This window comes from Pan troglodytes, chromosome 4, assembly GCF_028858775.2.
Source record: "Pan troglodytes isolate AG18354 chromosome 4, NHGRI_mPanTro3-v2.0_pri, whole genome shotgun sequence".
Lineage (NCBI taxonomy): Eukaryota > Metazoa > Chordata > Mammalia > Primates > Hominidae > Pan > Pan troglodytes.
In genome coordinates, this window is record NC_072402.2 from 16,146,466 (window position 1) to 16,171,599 (window position 25,134).

The 25,134-nt window shown below is 41.7% G+C and overlaps 1 protein-coding gene across 2 annotated transcripts in view; it reads left to right on the forward strand.

Moving 5' to 3' along the window:
• Window positions 1-3,778: 3,778 nt before the first annotated feature.
• Window positions 3,779-25,134, forward strand: part of FBXL7 (F-box and leucine rich repeat protein 7) — a 432,789-nt gene continuing 411,433 nt past the window's right edge. The window contains exon 1 of one of the 2 annotated variants that reach the window (XM_009448811.5): window positions 3,779-4,355. Coding sequence is in view for 1 of the 2 variants with exons in the window: in XM_001148598.7 (XP_001148598.1) it covers window positions 4,319-4,355 (37 nt within the window). In the remaining variant the exon portion in view is untranslated. The remainder of the gene's footprint in view (window positions 4,356-25,134) is intronic. The other variant, XM_001148598.7, reaches the window with a different exon arrangement.

Sequence of the window (25,134 nt, forward strand, 5' to 3'; positions counted from 1 at the left end):
GTGTCTCTTCCATTCTGATATTTAGCCCATTCACTGAGCATTTTATTTCAGTTCTATTTTTCAGCTCTGAAGTGCCCATTTGGTTCTTGTTAATATCTTCTATTTCTTTGCTGAAGCTTTCTGTTTTTTCATTTGTTATAAGCATATGTGTAATTTACTCATAGAATAAATGTTTGTACCATGCTTGAAATATTTTTCATAGCTGCTGCAAAATCCTTGCCAGATAATTCTAACATCCCTGTCATCTTGGTGTTGCCATTTATTAACTTTTTTATTTAATTTGAAATATTCCTGGTTCTTGGTATAATGTGTGATTTTTAATTCAAACCTGGACACTTTCATATCATGTTAGTAGACTCTGGATCTTATTGAAAGCTTTTAACTATCTTTTTCTGGTACTGCTCTGCCAATGAAAGGAGGGAGGACACCTTGTAATTGCCAGGTGGAGGTAGAACCCCAGAATCCCCCTTGATCTCTGTTGTTCCCTGACCTGAGGGGGTTCCTCCTTACTGCTGGATGTTCACTGTGAGAGTTCCAGCTTCCCACATGGTCTCCACTGACAGTGCAGTGGGGATGACACTGCTACCCTTGAGTGATGGTGAAACTCCTGACTCTCCACCAGGTCTCCCCCGACACCTCCTAGCAGGGAAGCAGAGAAGCACTTGCTTCTGTCCTTATAGCCAGGTGGGGGTGGGTGTTGGACTGAGTCAGCCTGGCCCTTACCGGTACAGGAAGTTTACCACCATTACCATGATTGACAAGCTTTCACAGGAAGCCCATGGTTGAAATTTGGATGAAACAGTTTCCCAAAGTACAGGAGCTGGTGTTAGCAGACTTCCTTACAGGAAAAGGTCCTGGGTGGAAAAAAACATGAGATACCTAGTATATTCTTATTCAGCTTAGGTAATTTTGAATGTTTATTTAAAAAAATCCTTTTAGTGATTGTGGCCTCTTTAAAAAGGCAATGACAGAGAAGGTAGAATAACATTCAAGGCACATCATCTCTTTGTTCAACATTCACTCATTCTGCTAGTGTTTACTGAGTGAGTACTTTGTGTTAGCAGCTGTGCTAGGTATTGGGAGCACACTGGTGAAAAACATACCACCCTTGTCTAAAGGAGATTGCCATACTGTATTGAAAGCTGGGGATTAGGTTTGGAAGCTAGGTAAAAAGCTTGGAATTTTGGGTTAAGACATTGGTACAATATCTTAACTTTGAAAATTAAAATATATAAACGTGAATAGGCCTGTATTTGCAGCTGGAATAGTGCTTTTCTTTTTGTTTTGTTTAATTGTGTGTGGCTTTTATAGTGAATAGGCCAACATGCATTTTTATCAACTTCTATGATCAGAAGGATGTTTAAAAATCAAGTATGCTTTCCATTTTGTTTTAAGCTGGAATTTCATAAAATGGGTTATCTCCATTTCCCATTAGAGTAGGCAATAAAGCTTTGAAAAATATTTACAGAATTTAATTTCAAGAAAGATACATGTAGTTGGTCACCATAATTTACTTTTCACTGTTGGCTTTAATTTGATATTAAAGACTCTGAAAAGAGACCCAATCGAAAAGGGAGGACAGTGACTCCCAGTTGAATAATGGCCAGGTCCAGAGAGGCAGTGGCGTGGGGTGGAGAGAAACTGAGAAACTGAATCAATCTGGCACTTACCAACTGGGTGACTCTAGACATTTAACTCTTCAAGCCTCAGTTTCTGCTGTCCGTTTTCCCATTTGTAAATTGCAAGGGAGAGACTCAGACCGTCAGGGAAATAATAGCATATAAAAAGCAAATTGTCAACTGTACATCAAACTTCAAAAAGAGCTTCCTTTGTTCTACTACTTTACACCCAGTTTATTTTCAAATATGCCTCCAAAATGATCAGATCCAGGGTAAGTTCCCTGCATGGTGACAGAAGAATCACAAAGACCATGCTATACTTTGAATATTTGTCCGCCCCAAAACTCATGTTGAGATTTAATACCCAATGTGGCAATTTTGAGAGGTGGGACCTTTAAGAGGTGATTGGGTCATGAGGGCTCTGCCTCCCGAATGGATGAATCCATTCATGGATTAATGGATTAATGGGTTAATGGATTTACGGGTTATCACGGGAGTGGGGCTGGTGGCTTTAGAAGAAGAGGAAGAGAGACCTGAGCTAGCACGCTCAGCTACCTCACTGTGTGGTGCCCCGTGTGCTGCCTCCACCAGCAGGAAGGCTCCCGCCAGATGTGCCCCTTGAGCTTGGATCTTTCAGCCTCCAAAAAAAATAATTTCTTTTCTTTGTAAATTCCCCAGTTTCAGGAATTCTGTTATAAGCTACAGAAAACTAATACAGACCAGGTGAGCAGAAATTCGCTTTCGCATGAAGATAAAGTAGATGTCAGCTCCTTTCTAGATTGGGTTTATGCTGTCAGGTAGAATCTGAAATAACTCACTCTTCCAAATTTTTGATATCTCTACCTTCTTTAGGGCCTATGACACAGGTTTTAGATATAATTTGACAGACATTTAGGAAGCACATATTATTGGCCAGTGTGCTGGATTCTAGATATTAAAAGATGAATTAAAATACAGTCTTTCATCTCTTTGGACCTGGACAGTGGAAACATCAGCACAATACAAAACATTTGATCCCATTCTTGAAAATAGATTATTATTTTTTTCTTTCAATACATGATATCTAGATTTAAAAATCTTGAAACATGATGTTTTATCCCATTGTTACAAAGGAAAATTGTAGTGAATAAAGGAAATTACCCAAATAGAATCTATAAGAAGTTAAATCGCTAAGAATTTCTGCATGTGGTCACAAGCCTTTTAAGAAATACGTAATTACAAAACGCCTGGTTCTGTATTCACGCATCATATGCATATATCTATGTATGTATATCTCTATATACGCATATCTATGTATGTATGCATCAATATACACTTTTAATTTAATTTGCAACATCTAACATCTACAAGGAAAAACTGCTCTGTGCTTGCCTCACTACAAAGAAATTTGCACCGTGAGTGCCCTGGTCTTTATTAGGATGTAATGTTATAAAATTCTAGGTATTTACATGAAAAGGGAATAAAACATTAAGGAGAATTTCCTTTTTCTGTTTAATGCAGCGAACACCAAAGGGCCATTTTAAAGCTGTAGAAGTGCCAAATAAATTTCCAAAAGAGGTTATAATGTTTTAAACAAAGGATAACACCAACCACAAGAAAAAAAATCACAGAAACGAGGAGAAAATACATTTCCTGGCTCTGAAGCTGTTAAACATTCTGAGCCAGGAAACCTCCTTCACCGGGGCGGGGCAGGGAAAGTCTGGCTCTCCTGGGACCGATTCCCTGCTAAGTCGCCCCAAGATTTCCCTCCCTCTCTCTTCCATTTTCCGCCCCAGTCTCCAAACAGGGAAGTCACAGGAGAATGCCAACGCATACACCTGAAAGGTGTCAGAATCAGACACGGATGCGTGTTTATTTTAAATGCCCACGCACTTAAAATAGGCTGTACTTGCAGACAAACTCAAGGGATTCCAAGCGACGCCTGGAAGTTCATCTTATAGATTGGGGGCCAAGCCTGTAAAAGAACAACAGTAAAACAGAGCCAACAGGACGTTGCTTCGCTCCGAAGGGTTCGCGCGTAGCGCGCAGAGCCGGTGCCCAGGCTGGGGCCTGGAGCCGCAGCCCCGAAAAGGCGCGCTGCCCCTTTAAAAGGCCGCGCATCTCCGGGCCGGCCTTCCTCCCCGGGGCTCCAGCTGTGATTGACGCTGGGCGGCGAGAGGAGGCGCCTGGCGCTAACAAAAGTCCGGCCCGCGGGCGAGCTGCGCCGGGTCGCTAGTCTTCGCTTGCTCCGGGCACCCGCAACAAGTGGCTGCCGCGCCCTCCCCGGGGAAGCCGCGGGCGCGCAGGGGCAGCCGAAGGAGGCGGTCGAGCCGCGGAGCCCAGGGGCCTGCCCGGCTCAGCGCCCGCCGGAGGGGATCGGGGCGGGCGGATGGGGACCCGGCGGCGGCGGCGCGGCGAGCCTCTGGGCGGCCCCGGGGCGCGGGCTGTGCGCGGCGCTGCGCCCTCCGGCCCCCAGCGCGGATTCTAAGTGCTGCAGCTGTGCCCGGCCCCGCCTGGAGCCACCGGGGGTGCCAGGAGGGGACGCAGCACACCCTCCCACTGGAGTGCGGGGACCTCTCCAGGCCGGAGGTCGGCCCCGGAGCGTGGGGGGGATGTGCAGCTAACGGTCCCGTCGGACGGGCTTTCCTCGGGCCGAGCGCGCAGGAGGTGCGCCGCAGCTATGGAGTGTCCCGGGAGACGGCGGGCATGACGGCTACAGGATGGGCGCGAACAATGGCAAACAGTACGGCAGTGAGGGTGAGTGGGCCGCCCGTCCTCAGACTCCCGGATCGCGTCCCTCCTCCCCTTTCCCTTGCCCTCCCGGCTGGGAAGGGAGGTTCTCGCCCGCGGCCGTGACGCACCCCATTTGGCACCCTGTCTGGGTCACCACCTTCTCCTTTGGCAGTGAGTGACCAGTGAGTAGGTCAGGCGCCCCGAGGATGCTTTTCCACTGTGGGGGTCCCTTTAAGCAACTTCCCAGTTTGTCTTTGGGAAGGCTCAAGTTGCATCTCTGCTGTGTTTCTGAGCACATATGCCTTAACCTTCCTTCCCTGGGCATCTGGGGTTTAGGAGATGATGGTTTGGCAGATGGCGGAAGACGTTTTTGAAAAATAACTCAGTGAAAACTTTCCCGGGCCTTTGTGCTCCAGCCCCCTGGACTCTACTGTAGCAGAAAAAACTTCTGGAAGGAGAAGTTAAGTTTCCATTCTTTGCTCGCTGCTCCTGCTCTGACAGCTTCATGAAACTAAGCACCTATCAGTCCTGCGAGGCGTGGAATGGCTGGGGGCTTTGTCTGGTCTCTCTTGGGGCTGGAGACGGGCAAAGGACCATCTGTTACGTGGGGCTGGAAATTGCACAGAAATATTGCCTGTCAAGTGGGAACTTGGAAGTTAGGGAAACTTTAAACTCCACCTACTCCTAAAAGGATGATGGATGTCTGGGTTGGCTTCTCCCTCCTCTCTCCTACCTCCTCCCACTCTGCATAAAACCGTAGCGTTGTATCCCAGTTAGCAGCTAGCCCCTGATACGCATAAGGCAAAGGCATTTTTCTGCAGTTCAAAAGTTAAGAAGGTTTGTGTCTAGTGGTCTTGGCTGAAGAGGAGTGGAAGAGACTGGGTCAGTTTTACAGCCCGCCCCCAGAGGACAGTTGGTTACAAAGGAGGGGCCAGCGCTTGCAGACTGGTAGGAATGCAGGCTAGCTATTCAGGCTGTGGCCTGGAGGAAACTCTTATCATCCTGTTCGAAACTTTGAGCTGTGGCCACAGAATGTGGGTGTCTCTCCTCGTTTCTCAGCAGTTTTGTGAAATTACAGCAGAAACCGACCCTACAAAAACCATATCCACAAGAACCTTTTGTTTAAGTCATTCTTTTTCCAGATCATCATGTTTTGACTTCCATATGTGCGTGTGTGTGTGTGTGTGTGTGTGTGTGTGTGTGTGTGTATCTATGTATATTTCCTTGTCTTGGGCAGTGATTTGAGTTTTTTTTTTTTTGACAATTTTTTTTTAAAGTTAAAGGCTGCCTTTTTAGATAGCAAATGTGAAAGTATGCCAAAAAAGATTATTGGAGAATCTGGGCCACTCCCCAAAACGTCTTAGAGTTAATATTATAAAAATGTGAGGAAAAGTAAGTGATTAAGCCTTCTTACTCCGAGTTATTAAAAAGCTTTCAGGATATAATTGTAGCATGTGCTTGTCAATTCTGGGTGTATGCTAGTTGAACACTGTCGGGGGAAAAAGACAGCCCAAGGGGTACATAGAATCACTGCTGTGAGTTCTTTCTTGAACAATCCCCTGCCCCCACCCCACCCGCCTCCCGCCCCAGCCCTTCTAATCCTCTGCAACTTGTTCTTCTATCCCAGCATTCTCGTATTGTGCAGTGTGTGGTATATGACGACTTCCTGTCTGAACAGCAGAATTTTCAACCCTTGGGAGAGAAAAGGAGAGACAGGGAACTAATGTTCTCCAGCTGTTATCCTTAAATGCTACCTCTGCATTTTCACTTCAGCCGAAGTGAAATTTCGCTGGGATCAGATTTAGATGCACTGTGGACTTTTTATAGGAAAAACCTCTTGTGCTCAGCTGATTCAAGAGGACCAATAGGAAGCTTTACAAGGTAACTGTGAGTTTTGGCTAGAGGTACACACTGTGTTTAGTTTTCATCAACTTTCTTCAAATGCATCAAGATTCCTCTGTTACAGGTGAGGAAAACAGAAATAGAATGACCTTCTTTTTTCTTCTCTAAACCCCAGCTATACTGTGGCTCCTCCCAAATAGGGATGTAATATATGTAATGGGTTATGGTCAACTTTGTTATTCCATGGTAGATTGCAAATAACCTGCTGGGCTCAGGTGTGGCAGTGCCATCTTTCTTATCTAAAATGTTACATTTCAAAGAAAGTAAAAGCAACCCCTAGACATAGTATCTTTATTATCAAAGCTGACTGAAAATTAAGACAGTTTTATAGAGTTAGTGGATTTTCTGTATGGTATATCTCAAACATAAGGAGGAAATTATCCATGAGTGCATAACAATAAAATACAGTGAGAGATTTATTAAAGTAAAATAAATATGGCTTGAGAAGTACCCTGTACTTCTATATTTGAGTCCTTGTGGATGAACTGCAACCTAACTTAATAGGTAGGCAAGATTGAAAACCTTAGGCTTATGTACCTGTAACAATAGCTGAGGTTGGGCACGGTGGCCCACACCTGTAATCCCACCAATTTGAGAGGCCGAGGCGGGCAGATTACTTGAGGTCAGGAGTTCAAGACCAGGCTGGCCAACATGGTGAAACCCTGTCTCTACTAAAAATACAAAAAGTATCCAGGCGTGGTGGCGCATGCCTGTAATCCCACCTACCCAGAAAGCTGAGGCAGGAGAATCGCTTGAACCCGGGAGGCGGAGGTTGCAGTGAGCTGAGATCATGCAACTGCACTCCAGCATGGGCAACAGGACAAGACTCCGTGTCAAAAAACAAAAGAAAACAAAACAAAAGCTGAGTCTTGGCCAATCCTAGCAGCCATATTCAACCAGTCATACACTGCTGAGTGTTCAAACTGTGTTTAAATAAGGCAAACGCCAGCCTGTAACCAATCCAGCTGTTTTCTGTACCTTACTTCCGATTTTTGTATGCCATTTTCCTTTTTTTGTCTCTAAATCTTCTTCCACCATGTGGATGTCCTGAAGTCTCTCTGAATCCACTGTGATTCTGGGGGCTGCCTGATTTGCGAATTGTTCATTGCTCAATTAAATTCCTTTAAATTTAATTCGGCTGAAGTTTTTCTTTTAATAGATAGCTCGACTATAAAATATTAGTGTTTATGTTTCAAAAATCTGCAACTTAAGTATATTTTACTTATTAATGACAGTTGACATCACTGTGCAAATGTTTGTTGAATATTACAAATATTGTTGAATTATTAGAACTTTTAACACGTCAATATTCTGTTGGTAATCTCATTTTCTTCTGCTCTTGGAAAATACCTTTTCATTAAAAACAGTTATTCACGAGGCTTACCTTAGCAGATGTAATGGGGCAGAGGCCTCCAACTCAGTGTATTCCAAGGACTAGCGCTATCCGCATCACCTGGGAGCTTGTCAAAAATGCAAAACTACTCCATCATTTATCACATGCATGTTAAAGTTGAGAGAACTTACTGTGTAGAGTACAGAGCATTGACTTGGGAGTCTAAAAATTTAATTTCAGCATCAACTCCGGGGTGTTTGTTCTCTAAAGTGAAGAGAGAAGTTTCTTATTGACATTACTTGTTATTATCTATTACTTGAATGTGTAGTCATTCATTTCATTTTGCTCTTATAATGCCGTAAGGGACCACTTCATAGAGATTAACTTTGGAAAGACATTAACTAACAGGGAAGTTAAGACTATTATTACCAAGAAATCAGTAAATATTCCTCCCACTTTTGTCATCCTTTTTGATCTCTCGTCTCTGTCTTCCTCACGAACTCCCGCCTCCTCTTCTAACTCAACCAGTCCTGAAATCCTTGCTTTTCTCCATAGATCAAAGGTATGTGTAAATCGATAATGAGTGTTTCCAAAGTGTTTTGTTTTCCTAAGTCCTTAGTGAATATTCAGGTTATTGGTCTAATTTGCAGCCCCATCTCCTATTGCTGTTAGAGAGACTTGGATTTTACTCCAGGGATAAAGCTAATATCTACGTGATTAGTATGGTCTGGTAAATTCTTTTATGGAGGGATTTTTGTGTGTGTGTATATCTCTTCTTTCATAAAGTGTAAGTCCATGTGTAGAAATCTGGAGAATAAGTTGGAGTGCTTCAAAGTCATTAGAACCATTAGCTTTGACTCCAGTTAAGCCAAATAAATCTCAGTTCAAGTGGGAAAAGAGAAGCTGCTCTCCCTGCCTTTTAAGGTTTCTGAGCCTCACCATCACTTACTCAGTGGTTTCAGTGTTTTGTTTATTCTGCTTCAGCAGGTCAGAGGCAGTACCATGTGCACTGTTAACAGCTTCTTTGCAAAGCCGAGGACATTGTTGAATTGGGGCTGATGAGAGACCATAGGGAAGGGGCGAGATCCTTGGTAACTCTGCTGCTCTACCCAGGGCAGTGAATTCCTTTCACCATCTCAGATCAGTGCTGTCAGATATGAGGAGAGCCATTTGCCTGAGAGCATAAATCTTCACAAATCCATCACCACCTCAGGAAACATATCTTGAAATTATAATAACAATGGCAGCTAACATTTATTGAAAGCTTTCTATGTCCGGGCATAATTCTAAGGACTTGCCATGCAGCGACCCACTTCATCCTCGCAAGGATCTTATGGGGTAGTTACTTGTAGATTCCACATTTTACTAATGAGGAAACATAGGACCAGAGAGGATGATCATTTTCCCAAGGTCATTCAGTGAGAGTAGGCTGAATGGGGACCCAGGGCCAGCTCTATCTAAGCCCAGAGTCATTATTCATTCATTCAACTTAAATATATGTTAACTTTTTACTTCCCGCTATGGGCCCAGGACTCATAGATTCTTAGGATAAGTCAGTAAACAGATGAAGGTCCTGTCCTTGTCATTCATAAATGCTTGTGGGTGTGTGAGCTTATGTGTTGGGAGGAAGAAGAACTAGAACGGTGAACACCCACACACAGTAATTCAGCAAACCATGTGGTACACTATAAGGGGCTAAGGTCCCTGAATAAAGAAAATTGTCAGATTCAGATGATTGGGAATATGGGCGTAGGGTATTACATTTTAATTAGAGCAGGCACCATGAGCCTTACGGAAAAGTTGGCATTTAGACCAAGACCTGAAGGACATGATGGGCTGAGCTTTGAGGATCCAGGTAGCATGCTGCCTGCTACTTTTAATCACTGTGATCAACCGAGGGACATTCAAGTGTCCGCCACATCCGCTGGGGATGAATTCTGAAAACCCCAGTGGATGCCTAAAACTTGGAGAGTACCGTACCTGATTGCAGTCAGTCGGAACGTTTCTGTCCATTTCTTCAACCCTCAAATTTAATTCCATCTTAATTAAGCACGTATCATGCATGGTGGCTCTAACTTTTACAGTTTGAGGTAAGACAGCAAAGCTAGCAGGAATTTCTTTTTCCTTCTTCACAGTTTTACCAATAGAATATTCATTCTTACTGTAGATCTTAGCAGCCTCAGCATACGATTTTTTTTTTTTCCTGAAGAGCTTTCAACTTTTCACTTAAAGGAAGCCGTTTATGACTTCTTGGCATATTTTAATTGCCAGCATCATGCCTCTTGCACTTTGGGGCCATTAAGAAGTAGAATAAGGGTGACTTAGACAGAAGCACTGCAATCCCTCCACAGTCAGTTCGATCACCGAGATGGCTATTCTGTGACTCCAGGGCAGGAAGTGTCTACAGTGTGGAGATGCTGGACCTCCCAAGATGGTGTGAGATTTTATCACGCTACTTGGAAAGAACTCAAAATTTAAAACTTAGGAATTGTCTATTTCTGGAAATGTTTATTTACTATTTTTGAAATACAACCATGGGTTGCTGAAACTGAACAGTAAAACTATGGATGAGGGGGGCTTCTGTACAGTTTATGCTTGTCTTAGACAGTTCAAGCTGCCATAACAAAGTACCATGACCAGGTGACTTATTAACAACAGAAATTCGTTTCTTACAGTTCTAGAGGCTGGAATTCTGAGATTGGGGTTCCAGCACGGACAGGTTCTGGTGAGGGCCCTCTTCTGAGTTGCAGATTGCTGTCTTCTCATTGTATTCTTGCATGGCTGTGAGGGAAAGAGAGCAAGCTAACTCTCTGGCCTCTTCTTTTAAGGGCACTAATCTCATTCATCAGGGTTCTACCCTTGTAACCTAATTACCTCCTACAGGCCCCACCTCCAAATGCTATCACGTTGGGATTAGAGATTCAGCATATGAATTTTGGGAGGGCACAATCATTCACTCCTTTGCAAAGTGTGAGGGCATAAATTTATCATTTTGCACAAAGTATAACATTATCCGTCTTCTATAGTCAGCTATTAATCCAATGCAACAGGGTCAGTCTGGCCACTGGGCATACTAGATTCTTTGCTAATATGTTTCATCCACTTATGACAGATAATTTGTGACTTCATTCAAGAGATGGGAGGAGAAGGCCCAGGGCGTGCTCTTCAAACATAATATCCTATTATTGCTTTGACTACTGAATGCTGCCTGACTTATTGGATATGTGCATATTGGCCTAAGATATCTCAAAAAATCACCCTAGTTCTGAGTAGAGGTAGGTGTTCCTCTTTTGCCTCTAGTGACTAATTTCATTCTGATGCAAGTCAGAGATAAGTGATACTGTTCCACTATTAGTTTCAAATAAAAGCATTAGTGCAGCTAACAATAACGTCTTTGGTCTAACAATGAGAAGATATTTTTTCTAGATTTGGGGATCTTTTTGCACATTTAAAACAAAACAGAAAATAGAGATAGCTTTTCTTTTCACTTGGAAATCAACTCACATAAACTGTCTTAACTCTCTTTGCCTTTTGAAATAGAATGAATTCTGGATTGATTTTGAGTATTAAGATGCACTTTTGTCCTAAGGCCATATCCACTGGTGTCTCTGAAAGCTGCTTAGATAACTTTGCCTGGCTTTTTGGTAGAACTTTCTAGGTATTATGCATTTTAAGATGGCCTTAGGGATGTAATAAAATATGTGACAGCATCTGGAATAAAATCTAGAGTGAATAAATTTCTTGAATGGATGAAGGGAATAAATAAAGTTTAGATACTTATATACAGATGCTACTTGACTTATGACAGGCTTATGTCCCAATAAAAGAAAAAGTCTTAAGTCAGGTGGGTCATTGTGGCTCACTCCTATAATCCCAGCACTTTGGGAGGTTGAGGCAGGGGATCACTTGAGGTCAGGAGTTCGAGACCAGCATGGCCAACGTGGTGAAACCCCGTCTCTACTAAAAATACAAAAATTAGCCGGGTGTGGTGATGGGTGCCTGTAATCCCAGCTACTCAGGAGGCAGAGGCAGGAGAATCACTTGAACCTGGGAGGTGGAGGTTGCAGTGAGCCGAGATCACACCATTGCCCTCCAACCTGGGTGACAAGAGCAAGAATCCATCTCAAAAAACATATATATCTTAAGTCAAAAATGCGTTTAATACACCTAACCCACCCAACAGCATAGCTTAGCCTACCCTACTTTAAATATTCTCAGAAGACTTACATTAGTCTTCTCTTGGGTAAAACATCTAACATCAAGCCTGTTTTATAATGAATTACTGAATATCTTCTGTAATTTATTGAATGCTATACTGAAAATGAAAAACAGAGTGGTTGTATGGGTACTCACAGTACAGGTTCTACTCAATGCATGGGCTTTTGCACTATGGTAAAGTTCAAAAAAATCATTAAGTTGGGACATTATCTGTACCTTAGAAAATGACGTTTGAAGAGCTGTCATGAAGAAAATTAGACTTCACAATGCTGAACAAAGAATATACATAAGTTACAAGAAGTTATATTTGGCTCAGTCTAAGGAAGATCTTTCTAATGATTAGAGCTGCCCAAATCGTAGCTGGGCTACCTAAGGAAAGAGTGAGCCCTCTCAAATGGGAAGGTGGTAATCACAGTGGAGGAGGTTGTGCTAGAGATTTCTGCATTGAGTAAGGGGATCAACTATCCGACCCTGAACCACGTTCCCTAGGAAACATTCTATCACATGTGATTATGTTTGATGAAGGGTTATTAGTTCTAAGTCATGCTGCTACTTTTTCTCTTTAGTACTTCTTTCTCTGTCATATTAGTTACTGATTAGAAAATACTTCCCTCACTTTTTCTGGGCTAATTATGCATGTGAGTGTATTATACGTACATGTTTATATCTATCTAAATATATTTAGATATTAATTTTGAAAATCTACCAATTTTCTTTATTTCTTTGCCTTTGGTGGGAGATAACCTGCACCAAAAATTGGATTTGATAAATGATTTCCTATTTTCAGTGCAGTAATGGATACCAAGTAAACTTACAGTGTTATCGTTACTTTTATTACTGCCCTAAAACACATAGATCTACTAAACTTGAAGCAAGACCCTTAATTGTGTTTATGGTGAATGACTTGAATAAATTTTTTCACTTCGAGATGACTTTTAATTGATGTTATTGGTCAGTGATATTTGATCAGAAGCTACAGACTAGAACCATACAAAAAGGGCATCTTCCTCAGGGAGCTCTTAGGCACTTTTGTATAGCACAGGGTCTGCTGGGAGGGGCAGAGTGGCAGTTCTTCCTCCTGGTAATAAAATCAGTGTTGGCGGAACTTCCTCAGAATGTAGCTTCTTTCTTTTTTTTTATTTCTGCTATAGCTACAGAAATTCAGATCTCCTCTTTCATCTCTTACTGCATTAATCTCTAGATACAATAAGATGTACTCTAAGGAAGTTCAGAGTCTAATTGAGAAGCTAGGCATGGAGGCCAGTGATTTCCAAACAAGATGATCTTCCTGATTCACAGAAAGACTCTACTTCCCCAGTGTGCTAAATGTGGACATGAGTGAGAAGTGGGAAGTGCGCCTAAGAATTGAGTTACCCTCTAAGTAATGACAACCCTGGACAATGTCTTTAATTCCTGAAATGTCTAAAAGATGTGCCTGTTTTCTAAAAACAAAACCCCAAAACCAAAAAAAAAAAAAAAAAAAAAAAAAAAAAGTGAGTAGCTGGGAGGAAGTAGAGTGTAGGCTCTTGGGAGAAGCTAAATATTTTGTTTAGAGATTCTCCCTGGTTATCCTCAAAACCATCATATTCCATTTCTCATATGGCTTGGTCCATGGAAGGTGATTCCTGTGGGTTCCGTGTAAGTGAGGACCATGGTATGCTTTAGCAAAGGGGCGGAAAAACCTGGCCTGCCTGGGTGCTTCCCCAGCCTGTGTACCGCAGAGAATAATAGTGGAAGCTGGTGGGCAGCTACTTCTAAAACGTGCTAGTTAATACCCCAGAGAGGGACAGCTTTAAAACTTTTGACATGAATAATCACTGAACATCTCTGAATTTTCCTGGGTAATGAAAAACAAGCACAAGGTCAGCATTTTCCCCGTTCCGTAGTTGAAAAAGTGTAGACTGTTTCTGGAACTGCAAATCTCTATTAGGTTGTGAATTACATTTACTCATTCTATCAGTTCCTCTTTAAATTCTTAAACCAGTAACAAAATGAAAAACAGTTGTTAGCACTGCGTGAACTCATAATTGTAACTGTAGAAGCCATGAGCAATGTGTAGAAATGTTATTAAAACATTTTTTGTTTGCTACCCTTTCTGTGGTAAATTCCTTTGCTGCAGTTTCTGTGCAGATGTAGCAGTGGAAAGGGAGTCAAAATTTCTAGAGAAAAATTTCAGGAATTTCTCTGATATTTGTGGATTGGCCCTTTTGCTGCAAGTAAGCCACTTTTTGGCAAGGTGGAGAAGTCAGGAAAAGTCTACTTATATGTGAAGTTGAACCTTTTGGTTCTATTGAGTACTGGGGTCAAGTAGTAGAAGCATCTTGGTTAAGTCCAAGACCAAGGGCAGGTCTTAACACATTCCAGCTGTCACTGGTAACTCAGACCCCAGGAAGAAGAAGAAGGTATGCAGCTGAGGGAGGGGAGGAAGAAAGAACATAAAAATAAGGAGAGGAGAGAAGAGGACAAATTCAGGGAGATTGGGAATTAGAGCATCAATTGCCCTCTAATGTAAAAAGAACAAAATCAATGTTCTACTTAACTCTCTTTTCTTCAAAAGAAAACTTAGGGGACAAAAATGATTATTAATAGATATTTGGTAAGCTTGGCTATTGCCAAGTTTATTCCATTTTCAATCATTTTAATAATCATAGCTAGCAGTTATTGAGCACTTACTAGGTGCCACTTGCTCCCAGAGCACCTTAAGTCATTCATGTAATGCTAAAGACAGCCAATGAGGCTGGCACTGGTGATTGATCCCACTTTACAGTTACCCACACAGAAGCTTAGATGCCAACTCCCTACCCAGGGCACACAGCTGGTGTGTGACTGAGTCACGCCGGATTTCCCCGTGTTTGCTCTGGAGACCATGCCCCTCCTCACCCTGCCCATCACCCTCATTTTGGTTGCAGCCCAAATCTTTCCCAATCTTTGTTTTGTTTGTGTGTTTAAAGGAATTGCAGTGACTGAGAAGTGGCCCCCTCCAAATGACAGTTTTATGGGCTAGGTGATCAAAAATGAAAGGCATCTTCTGAGGGAAACTTTTAACTCGTTTTGTTCCCTTTCCAAAAGAAAAATTAACTGCTCATTAGGAAACAATCTGCTGACAAATTGGCAGGTTATCCAGTGTCTGTAATAACTTTGGCATATAAAATGATGAGCATATTCTTTAGAGTTCACAGAGTGAAAGTAGAGCTGAGAGGGTGTTCTCTAGGTTCTCCAGGACATTAGTAACTTTTAATTGGTCTTTGCGCTGAAACAGCCCTTTACCTGGGGTAGCCTTTGTGCCTACACACAAGCAAAAGCTCATGGAGGGCTGAGAAGAGTGTACACATTTAACTTCTATTCTAAATAGCTGAGAGTTTATACCTCATATTTTCCTCTGGTTTCAAAGCTACAAATTTAAAACAGCAGATGCTATGGGGAATTATCTCAACATATATTGGAGAATTTGCCCTTCTTTCTCACCAGTCCCTGGCCCAGGCTTCTCCATGATTATTTTTGTGAAATTGCTTTGTAAATTATAAGGCATTTCAGGAATTAATCTCATTTATCATCACAGGAATGGTGGCAGGGGCATCTATCATTATCATTAGTTTATAGGTGAGGAAACGGAGGTCTTGGCAGATGAAAATAGGGACCTGCAAAGAACAATGGGGATCCTTTCATCACTTTTGCAGCTGTATTAGGAATAGAGAAGTCTGGGTCCTTATTGGTCATCTCAAAACACAGGGCGAAAACCCAGAAGTGTAGCTTTGAAGTGGTAAATTATTATGAGAATGCGGAGTGAATTACTATAAGACAAAAGATCATGACAAAATGACATTATTCATTACAGTACACTTCCTGCTTAAAACAACTCAGCAGGGGCTCCCTCCTCTGCAAAACTCTGTTTGGGACATTAAGACAAAGTTATTTTACTATTGGGAAGATCAGAGAATCAGCTCTAAAACTGGGGACCCTCAGCATCACCGGAGTCTTTATTTTCTTCAGTCTTCTCCTATCCTTTGTTGTTGAATAACTGCATTTCACAGAGGTCTTTGGAAGTGTTTAGGTCCTGGGGTAAGCCCTTTAGGATGAGTTGACATCAGAACTCATTGCTTTTCTATCATTGTTGAATAGAAATCCATCTTATTCATTTGGTCTTTAATTGCTTTACTTTCCATTCACCATCCTCTAGTTTAATCTCTATTTCTTTTACTGCTTTCTATTTCTTTGTGTTTATTCATTGCTCATCCTTCCGTATATGCACACTCATGTGATTGTAACCCTCCTCACACTGTAGGTCTTCAATATAGTTTTGTTAAACGAATAAATAAGGATGGATCTATAGCCATGATCTTTATTGAGTCTAGGAAAAAACCCTATGAATACCCGTGTCATATTTTCTGGGAACCTTTCTTAAACTTGGACATTTTACCCTCGTAAAAAGAAGTTTCTCTGGACATATGTCTTTTTCTGAGGATATTCTAGTTTGGAACTGTATTTGTATCAACATAATTACATCCTCTTATAGATGAAAATAGTTTTGCTTGTATATTTAAGGAAAAATGAAATATGTGTTTTTAAGCATTGCTGAAGACAGTTGCTGAAGACTCTTCAGCCTCACCCATTTACAGTATTGTTGACCTATTTTCAATGATTAGTATTGAGTAGAATCTACTATGTATTTTTTATTGAAAATTATGTTGTTTTGTAGTATGTGTTTTATCTGACTTGGAAATTGGGTTTATATGGAAACTTCAGTCAATCATTAATCTAGAAAACATTTGTTCTTTAAATTAATAAAATAGTTCTTTGGCTTAATGTTCTTTCTCTGTGTTAAAGAGTCTTAGGGTTATGAATCCTTTTAGATTCATATTAATCAAATGTAGCTTTGTAGCTCTAGTTTTATCCTTTTGTTTTACAAAATACAGAAAAATATTGTGTGTGTCTGGTGTGATTGGAATGGTGTCTAGTAGATCTGCCTCTAGCTGCAGCTGCCCACCTTGCTAAAATCAGAAGCAAAATAACCAATATAAGAAAAAAAAAGAACAATATTGACCTGTAATATGTATGGACATGCACACATACATGAGAATAGATTTAAATAACCCTTTCCTAGAAATTGAGCAAACTCCATTGTTTCTATTTTTTTTTTCTATCTGTGGTAAGAAATACAGTATCTTTCTACAAGGAATTTAAGAAGTACAATTAAAATGAAAGTGTTATTTCTTTCTTTAATAACATGATATCCATTAGAGGAACAGCTTCAGATAAAGGCTCACCATAATAATCAAGCTAGAGAAGAATAAAATAGCCCAAGATGTGAGCCTTTGGAGTTGGAACTTGAGGTGAAGGCACTACTGCCTTGTGAACAAAGGACTTGGAATGGTTGCATTGAAGGAATCACTCTGTGATGTGGTATCTGCCTGCAGCTGTATGTTTTAGTTTGTTTCCTGCATGTGTGTTCAGATCAGATGGATGGATGTGATGTCTCATTGGTGGAGGGGATTTTACTCTGCATGACACGAGCCTGGGTGACCTTCATTTTGAAGTGCCAGATGTCAATGCAGATTCATAGGCAACATTCATATTTGTTTTTTTTAGTTTTTATTTTTAAAGATCAACAGCTGCTCTGCTGGTCAAAAAGATTTATGTAGCTTCATTTGGATAATGTATATTGTGCATACTGCTCTGAAATAAATTTCAAGAAATGACATTTCTGTTCTGAATAACATACTTTTCACATTTTATTTTGCATCCACTTTGCTTATTTAATTATATTTTAATACTTTTCTCTCTGTTTTTTTCTCTCTCTCTTGAAAGACCTCTCCTGTTGATTACCCTGCAATCCTGTTTGGAGAGGCAGTATTTCCTTGGGGAGTCTTTCTGCACTCCTAAAGCCATAACAACATGAACTGAGCAATAAAAAACCAATTCCCTCCCCTTGGTTGTGCTTCAAATAGTCATTTCTTTGATACTGGCTAATAAAAACAGGAAAGGGATCATTTTTAAATGCTTTGGTTGGGGTTGCCTTACTTCCAATAAGGAAAATTGCCTCACAAGGGGGAGCATGGGTAATAAAGATACAACTAACTGAATAATTGTATTCAATCCAATGTTGAAATTCCCAAGTTGCTGCCTGCAAATCTAATTTAATCTTGGGATAGCTGTGCGTTCACTGTAGTGTGTAGATTTAAATTTTGCTGTCGCTGAAGATCATCTCTTTGCATTCAACAAAGATGAACTTACAAATGCTACTGGAGATTTTTGATGCCCCTCCCCCATTAGGAATACCTGTAAGCTTTTTGGTAGGTAACAAAATGGGACATTGACCAAGAATGAAATACTGAGTAGAATTATGGATGTTATAGTGGTGAAGATGACCTCAGAGCACCTTCCAAACAAAGAGGTTGAGGCACAAAGAAAACAGCTTTGCTAAGGTCATACAGATAGCAAGGCCTTGGGATACTAAAATTGATTTTCTTAGTCTAGCTGTGTTTCATTGTAATCCATTTCTCTCTTCCCCATCATACTTCTCCCATTTTTTCCTTACTTTCAGAAGATTTGAGATGAATAGAGTGGCTGCCCTACTCGTCTGTACAGATGGCCCCTTCAGGACTGACATGTCCCTGCCCCCGGCTGCACTGTGTTAGCCACTGAAGGTTCACAGCCCAGTGCCTCTCCAGAAATTACTCTCATCCAAGACAGGGAGGTTGAGGGAGCGGGGAGCCACATGCAGTGACTAGTTTAGGCAGGGGTACAATTTGGGACAATTCTGAAGGGTCATTTTGGGTCCAGAGCGCCCCATGGAGTTTGCAGAGTCCCATGTTGCAACTACATCATAGACCACCTTCTCTCTGTCCAGTTTGCCTTCTCTCCTTGCCTTTCATAAGGTGATCCCACGGGTATTTTCCAATAAACCACCTGCACTCAGACCATCTCAGAGGCTGTTTACCAAGGAACCCAACATAAGACAGCAAAGAAATTGGAACAGGATGCTGTTTTGGCAGTGGCCATGGATGGACCGGATGCCACTGTTAGGCAAGTCATCTTCTTCCTGGGAATCTCAGCCATTCTTAAAGGGGAGCCTTCAGCTGACAGTTAAGAGATATGCACTGGTTTTCTGTTTGGGGACCTAGTCTAATTCTTTCATCTTATAGATGAGGAAATCAAATTCTGTGCACTAAAGTGACTTGACCAATAGCACATAGCTAGCTGGCAAAAGAACAAAAAACAAGCTTACAGTTCCTGGCTGCTGCCATTGGTGCTGTTTTTGAAGAGCCATCATGGAATTTTTTCAGAGTTCTGCTGCTGCTATAACTCAGAATTGACTGCAGATGGGTCTAGAGACCATTTGCCTGATCCGTTTGCTCAACTCTGGTGTGGAAAACAGATACCTCAATCATTCCTCCATGGTCCTGTTTTACTGATTGTCTGCTGTGCTTTGAAGAGTGATCTCTGAAGCTCACAATAGTTGGTGAGTATTCAGTAGAATACTGAAGAAAAAATACTGAAGAAGCAGCAGATGGTTATAGTTGTTATTGTCTGAAATCAGCATTTCGTGTTACTGGTTATTAAGAGTATTGGGGAATATGCAATGCTTATTAAATGAGGGACCAATGGCAAGTACAGATTCATCAGGTAGAGGAAACAAGCAGGAGTGAGTTGAATCATAAGCAAGATGAAAAATGACTAAAAATTAATATGTACTCATGATTATACTAGTTTATTAGTCATTTTATTACACTCAAATAACATTCCACTGAGATTATCAAATTACTATAAGCTCAGAATCACTATGATACTGAGAAATTTGGAATTAATTGAAAACCAGATGATTAGCTTATTATTATCACTACTACGGGGATCCAGGTTTTTTATATAGTTTCCCTGGCATAATTAACCCAGCTACTACTTTAGAAAACATTCTTAGACTCCCATTGTCTGTAAATTAACTCAAAATTGTCTGTAAATTAACTCAAAATTCATTTTATTTGATACACCGAGTTCTGTGTGCCAGATTCTCTTTCTTTCAGTCTGCTCTTCTATATTTACTCTATATTCTGGCCAAACCAGGAAACTCAGTGTTCCCTAAACATACCTTTTATTTTCCTAAATTTGTGTTTTGTATCATGCTGTATTTTTTCTTGGAATATTCTTCCCATGTGATTACCCATCATGGTATACTCGATTCAAACCCAATTCAATGTTAACACTTTAAAATGAAATTTTCTTTGGTTTCCCTTAGATATGTCTGTTTAAAATACTAAACTTCGTACTTTGAGAAAATATATCAGGTGCTCCTAACTGCATTCACTATGTCTTCCCTCTGAACTACCATGGCAGTTTATTTGTATGGGATTTTTATGTCTTACTTTGCATATAGTTACTTGCATGTCTTCAATATATTTGTAGGTATCCATGTACCAGAGTCTATTCTAGATTGATATGGTTTGGCTGCGCCCCCACCCAAATCTCAACTTGAATTGTAGTTCCCATAATTCTCCCACATGTCGTGGGAGGGACTTCGTGGGAGGTAATTGAATCGTGTGGGTGGTTACCTTCATGCTGCTGTTCTCGTGATAGTGAGGGAGTTCTCACGAGATCTGACGGTTTTATAAGGAGCCCTTCCCCCTTTTGGTCGGCATTTCTCCTTGCTGCTGCCGTGTGTGGAGGGACGCATTTGCTTCCCCTTCTGCCGTGATTGTGAGTTTCCTGAGGCCTCCCCAGCTATGCTGAACTGTGAGTCAGTTAAACCTCTTTCCTTTATAAATTACCCAGTCTTGGGTATGTCTTTATTAGCAGCGTGAGAACGGACTAATACATAGATATTGGGTTTTTTATTTTTTTATTTTTATTTATTTTTATTTTTTATTTTTATTTTTTGAGGCAGAGTCTCGCTCTGTCGCCCAGGCTGGAGTGCAGTGGCATGATCTCGGCTCACTGCAAGCTCTGCCTCCCGGGTTCACGCCATTCTCCTGCCTCAGCCTCCTGAGTAGCTGGGACCACAGTCGCCCGCCACCATGTCCGGCTAACGTTTTGTATTTTTAGTAGAGACGGGGTTTCACCGTGTTAGCCAGGATGGTCTCGATCATATTGGGGGTTTTATAAAATAAAGAGTCGTTTTTGACTTAAGGGGCCCACAGTCTGGTGGGTAGAAACTAATAAAGTACTGGAGGAACCATAGATGGTAAACTAAAGCATTCAGTGAAAGACGGCAGCCTGGCCGTGGTGAGCTTTGGCTGTGGGTGTTTACAAGGGCTTTCTATCTGAGTGTACCTAGAACTGAATCTGGGAAGAGTAAGAGCTTGCCAGGTGTGGCTGGGAAGGCAGTGGGGGAACAACATGAGGTCAGACAAGGAGGCGGGAACCAGTCATAGGCTCTGTGGGGAGGAAAGGGTGATGTGAGCTGAGCGTCACACCTGGAGAGGCAGACAGGTTCAAGTGGTGATGAAAGCAAAATGAAGGCAGGTGGATGGCAGAAGAGTCCGTGGCAAATGTTTAGCAAGGGGAGCCTTGAATAGATTTAGAAAGGTCACTGAAGAGGCATGTGGATTACAGGAGTTGAGGGGGACCCTTCTCCACTCCTTATGTTTACTTCCACATGAAGGACCATCATTAATTTAACTCACGGCCTGGAGTACTTACCTGATTTGTGAATTTGGGAGAAAAAAATTGACATCTCAGCTTCATCCTGTTTTCCTCTTGGGAGGGAGCTGCCCTCAGGAAGCACCCTTATCTTGGGGGAGCTCTTCTGCCAATGGGTAGACTAGCATTGGCGTCTTGCTGCTGACACAGGTTCAGTTTTTTTGTGTGTGTGTTTGTTTTCGTTGTTGTTGTTGTTATTTTTGAGACAGGGTCTCGCTCTGTCACCCAGGCTGGAGTGCAGTGGCATGATCTTGGCTCACTGCAACCTCTGCCTCCTGAGTTCAAGTGATTCTCCTGCCTCAGCCTCCTGGGTAGCTGGGATTACAGGTGTGTACCACCATGCCTGGCTAATTTTTGTATTTTTAGTAGAGACGGGGTTTCACCATGTTGGCCAGGCTAGTCTCGAACTCTTGACCTCAAGTGATTCACCAGTTACAGACATGAGCCACCGTGCCTGGCCACAGGTTCAGTTTTAGCTACTTTGCTGTAGACCTAAAACCACAACCTTCATACTAGACTCACCAGAAGTGAAGGTACCATTTTCCTTTCTACCTGCCACTTATTTTTATTATTTCCTTGGTTTGTTTTGGACCTGGCAGGGGAAGGGAGATGCTATTTGTGAGCCCTCTCGATACCCTAGCAGTGATGTGCAATGGGAGGTAGGAAAGGCAGCTCATGGAGAGCAGGAGAACGTTTGAATTGTGGCTGGGATATAATGCCTGAAGAGGAGGGTGAGGCTTTCATGGGGGAAATGAAGGTAGAAGCTACAGGACTTGGTGACGAATTGGCTGAAGGGATTGAGGAGATGGAAGATTCTAGAGGTCTCCATCCTCCTGTAGAGGACTTTGGCTTGGGCAATTGGGTGCCACATTGGCTCCTGCACCTTAACTTTCTGTTTGACCTGAGTTTCCCTTAAGTTGGTTGTTGAGGCCGGGAGAGTGAATCAGGCCCTTCGTCTCTCCTTGAGACATCCCACCCAGGATCCGAGAGGATTTTTCAGGGACTGATACACTTGGGCATTTGTTCATCTAAATTGTTCATTCCTTTCTTAATTCCTTTGGCTTGCACATATTTATTAATCTCCTTCTATGTGTCAGCGCTTGTTTGGCCCGCCCACGAGAAACAATGACGAATGAAACGTTTACTTGTCCCTAGGAACTTGCAGTCCGGTGAGGAAGCCAGAAGAGCATACAGTGGGAGTTGCTGTTTAAGCCACTTCAGAGCCAACCAGGATGAGTTAGAATCTGGGCCCTGCAGCAGGGCGCGGTGGCTCATGCTGGTAATCCTGGCACTTTAGGAGGCTGAGGCAGGCGGATCACCTGAGGTCAGGTGTTCAAGACCTGCTTGGCCAACATGGTGAAACCCTGTCTCTACTAAAAATACAAAAATTAGCTGGGTGTGGTGGCGTGTGCCTGTAATCCCAGCTACCTAGAGGCTGAGGCCGGAGAATCCCTGGAACCTGGGAGGTGGAGGCTGCAGTGAACCGAGATCGTGCCACTGCACTCCAGCCTGGGTGACAGAGTAAGACTCCATCTCAAAAAAAAATTCTTACTCTGCACTATTTTTAAATTCTCCCGATGTGGTCCAGTAAACTAGTGAGGTGGCTTATGAATATATTCTGCCAGAGACTTAGAAAACTAAAAAAAAAAAAAAAAAGCTTGTTGAAATTAATTTTTGAGACAGGAACTTCCTGTCTGTAGCTCAAAGAAGTTGTCACAGGAGAGCAAAGTTATGCTCTATTCCTCCTTTGGAGAATCCCTTCAGATCACCATTTGACAGAAGGAAGTTAGAATGTGACTTATTTTTTGTGAAGTTTTCCTTTGTGGGTACTAATTGCGTGAAAAATCTGAGAAAGAGTTTGAGCTACCCTTATGTTATGGCAAATTTGGACATTCCTAGGAGGAGGAGAAATAGTGTATTGGTGTGATTTGAAGACAGACCTGGTGGTAATGGAAGTAGCACTCTGGTTAGTAGTTTCCTATCCCATTTTGTTACAGGAAAGGAGTCTGGATCCAGACCCTAAGAGAAGGTTCTTGGATCTCGCACAAGAAAGAATTCAGGGCGAGTCCATACATTAAAGTGAAAGCAAGTTTATGAAGAAAGTAGATGAGTAAAAGAGTGGTACTCCATAGACAGGGCAGCCCTGAGGACTCCTGGTTGCCTATTTTTATGGTTATTTCTTGATGATATGCTAAACAAGTGGTGGATTATTCATGCTTCCCCTTTTTAGTGCATATCGGGTAACTTCCTGATGTTGCCATGGCATTTGTAAACTGTCCTGATTGGGGGAGTGTAGCAGTGAGGACAACCAGAGGTCACTCTTGTGGCCATCTTGGTTTTGGTGGGTTTTGGTTAGCTTCTTTACTGCAACCTATTTTATCAGTAAGGTCTTTGTGACCTGTATCTTGTGCCGACCTCCTGTCTCATCCTGTGACTTAGAATGCCTTAACCATCTGGGAATGCAGCCCAGTAGGTTTCAGCCTTATTTTACCCAGCTGCTATTCAAGATGGAGTTGCTCTGGTTCACACGCCTCTAACAGTTTCATACCATAATGAACTTTTTAATAGTTCTAAAGTTGGCGGGGGAGAATTTCATTGTTCTGAGAGCCCTCAATTCAATGGGAAATAGAATTGTATTTATGTTGTGGGTATGTGTGTGTATGGTTTATATGTATATGTGCACTATTTCAGTAGTCACAAGATCAAATTACATGCTATATGCCAGATTCTGGCACATTTATATCCTGTAGTTTTAGTTAGTTCACTAAATCCAACACTTCCAAAATCGAAAAAGATAGCTGAATTAAAAGGTGGTACATAAGTAGTGATCAAGTTTCCTAACGGGAAATATTTCTGATATTTGCTTTATTTAAAATTACCTTTATTTAGCAAAGAACAAAAATGCCTCAGTTTTTTCCTACCAGTTATGTTTTTTCTGTAAATTGAAAGAAATACAATATCCTTCTGCAAGGAATTTAAAAAATACAATTAAAATTAAAGTGTCATTTGTTTCTTTAATAATCTGGTCCTGTCCTCCAGGGGTTGTGTGGCATGCTTTCATTTGTATCAGAGAAACCTAAGTTTTAAAGCAGGACAGACATCTGTAAATGACCTAGCTCAGTACACTTGTTTTCAGGACTAACAAGAAGCCCAGGTACCGAAGGCATGAAAGAGTTTTGCAAAATCCCGTATGAGTTACAACAGAGAGCGTAGTTGCTAAGAGCAGACTTGGATGCCAGACTTCCCAGGATTCAAACTAGCTGGACTAATTGCTAGTTGCCCGATCTTGTGCAAGTTTCTTAACCTATCTGTGCCTCAATTTTTGCATCTGGAAAAGGGAGTCAAAAGCAGTTCTTCCCTCCAAGAGTTGTCAGGGGGGTGAAATGAATTAGTAAATACAAAGTTATGATGCCCGGCACATAACAAACACTGCTTATTGGTTTACTATGATCTGCAATTCAGCAAATCTAAGATGCTTTGATGCTGTTGCTTTCTTGATCTTAGAAGCATGACTGGAAGGTTTCACACATAGCAGAGTTCTCATAGTGATTGTAAGATTATTGGTTGTAAAATGAAGGTATTAAATAAGCAGTGAGAGATGGTGGAGCTTGGTGTTGATTAAATAAGATGTTACTGGTATTGTCATGATTTAACTTACTTATGTCAGAGTTGGAACTGGAAGCTGCATTGTCTAGTCTAGCCCTTGTCCATTACTCTGCA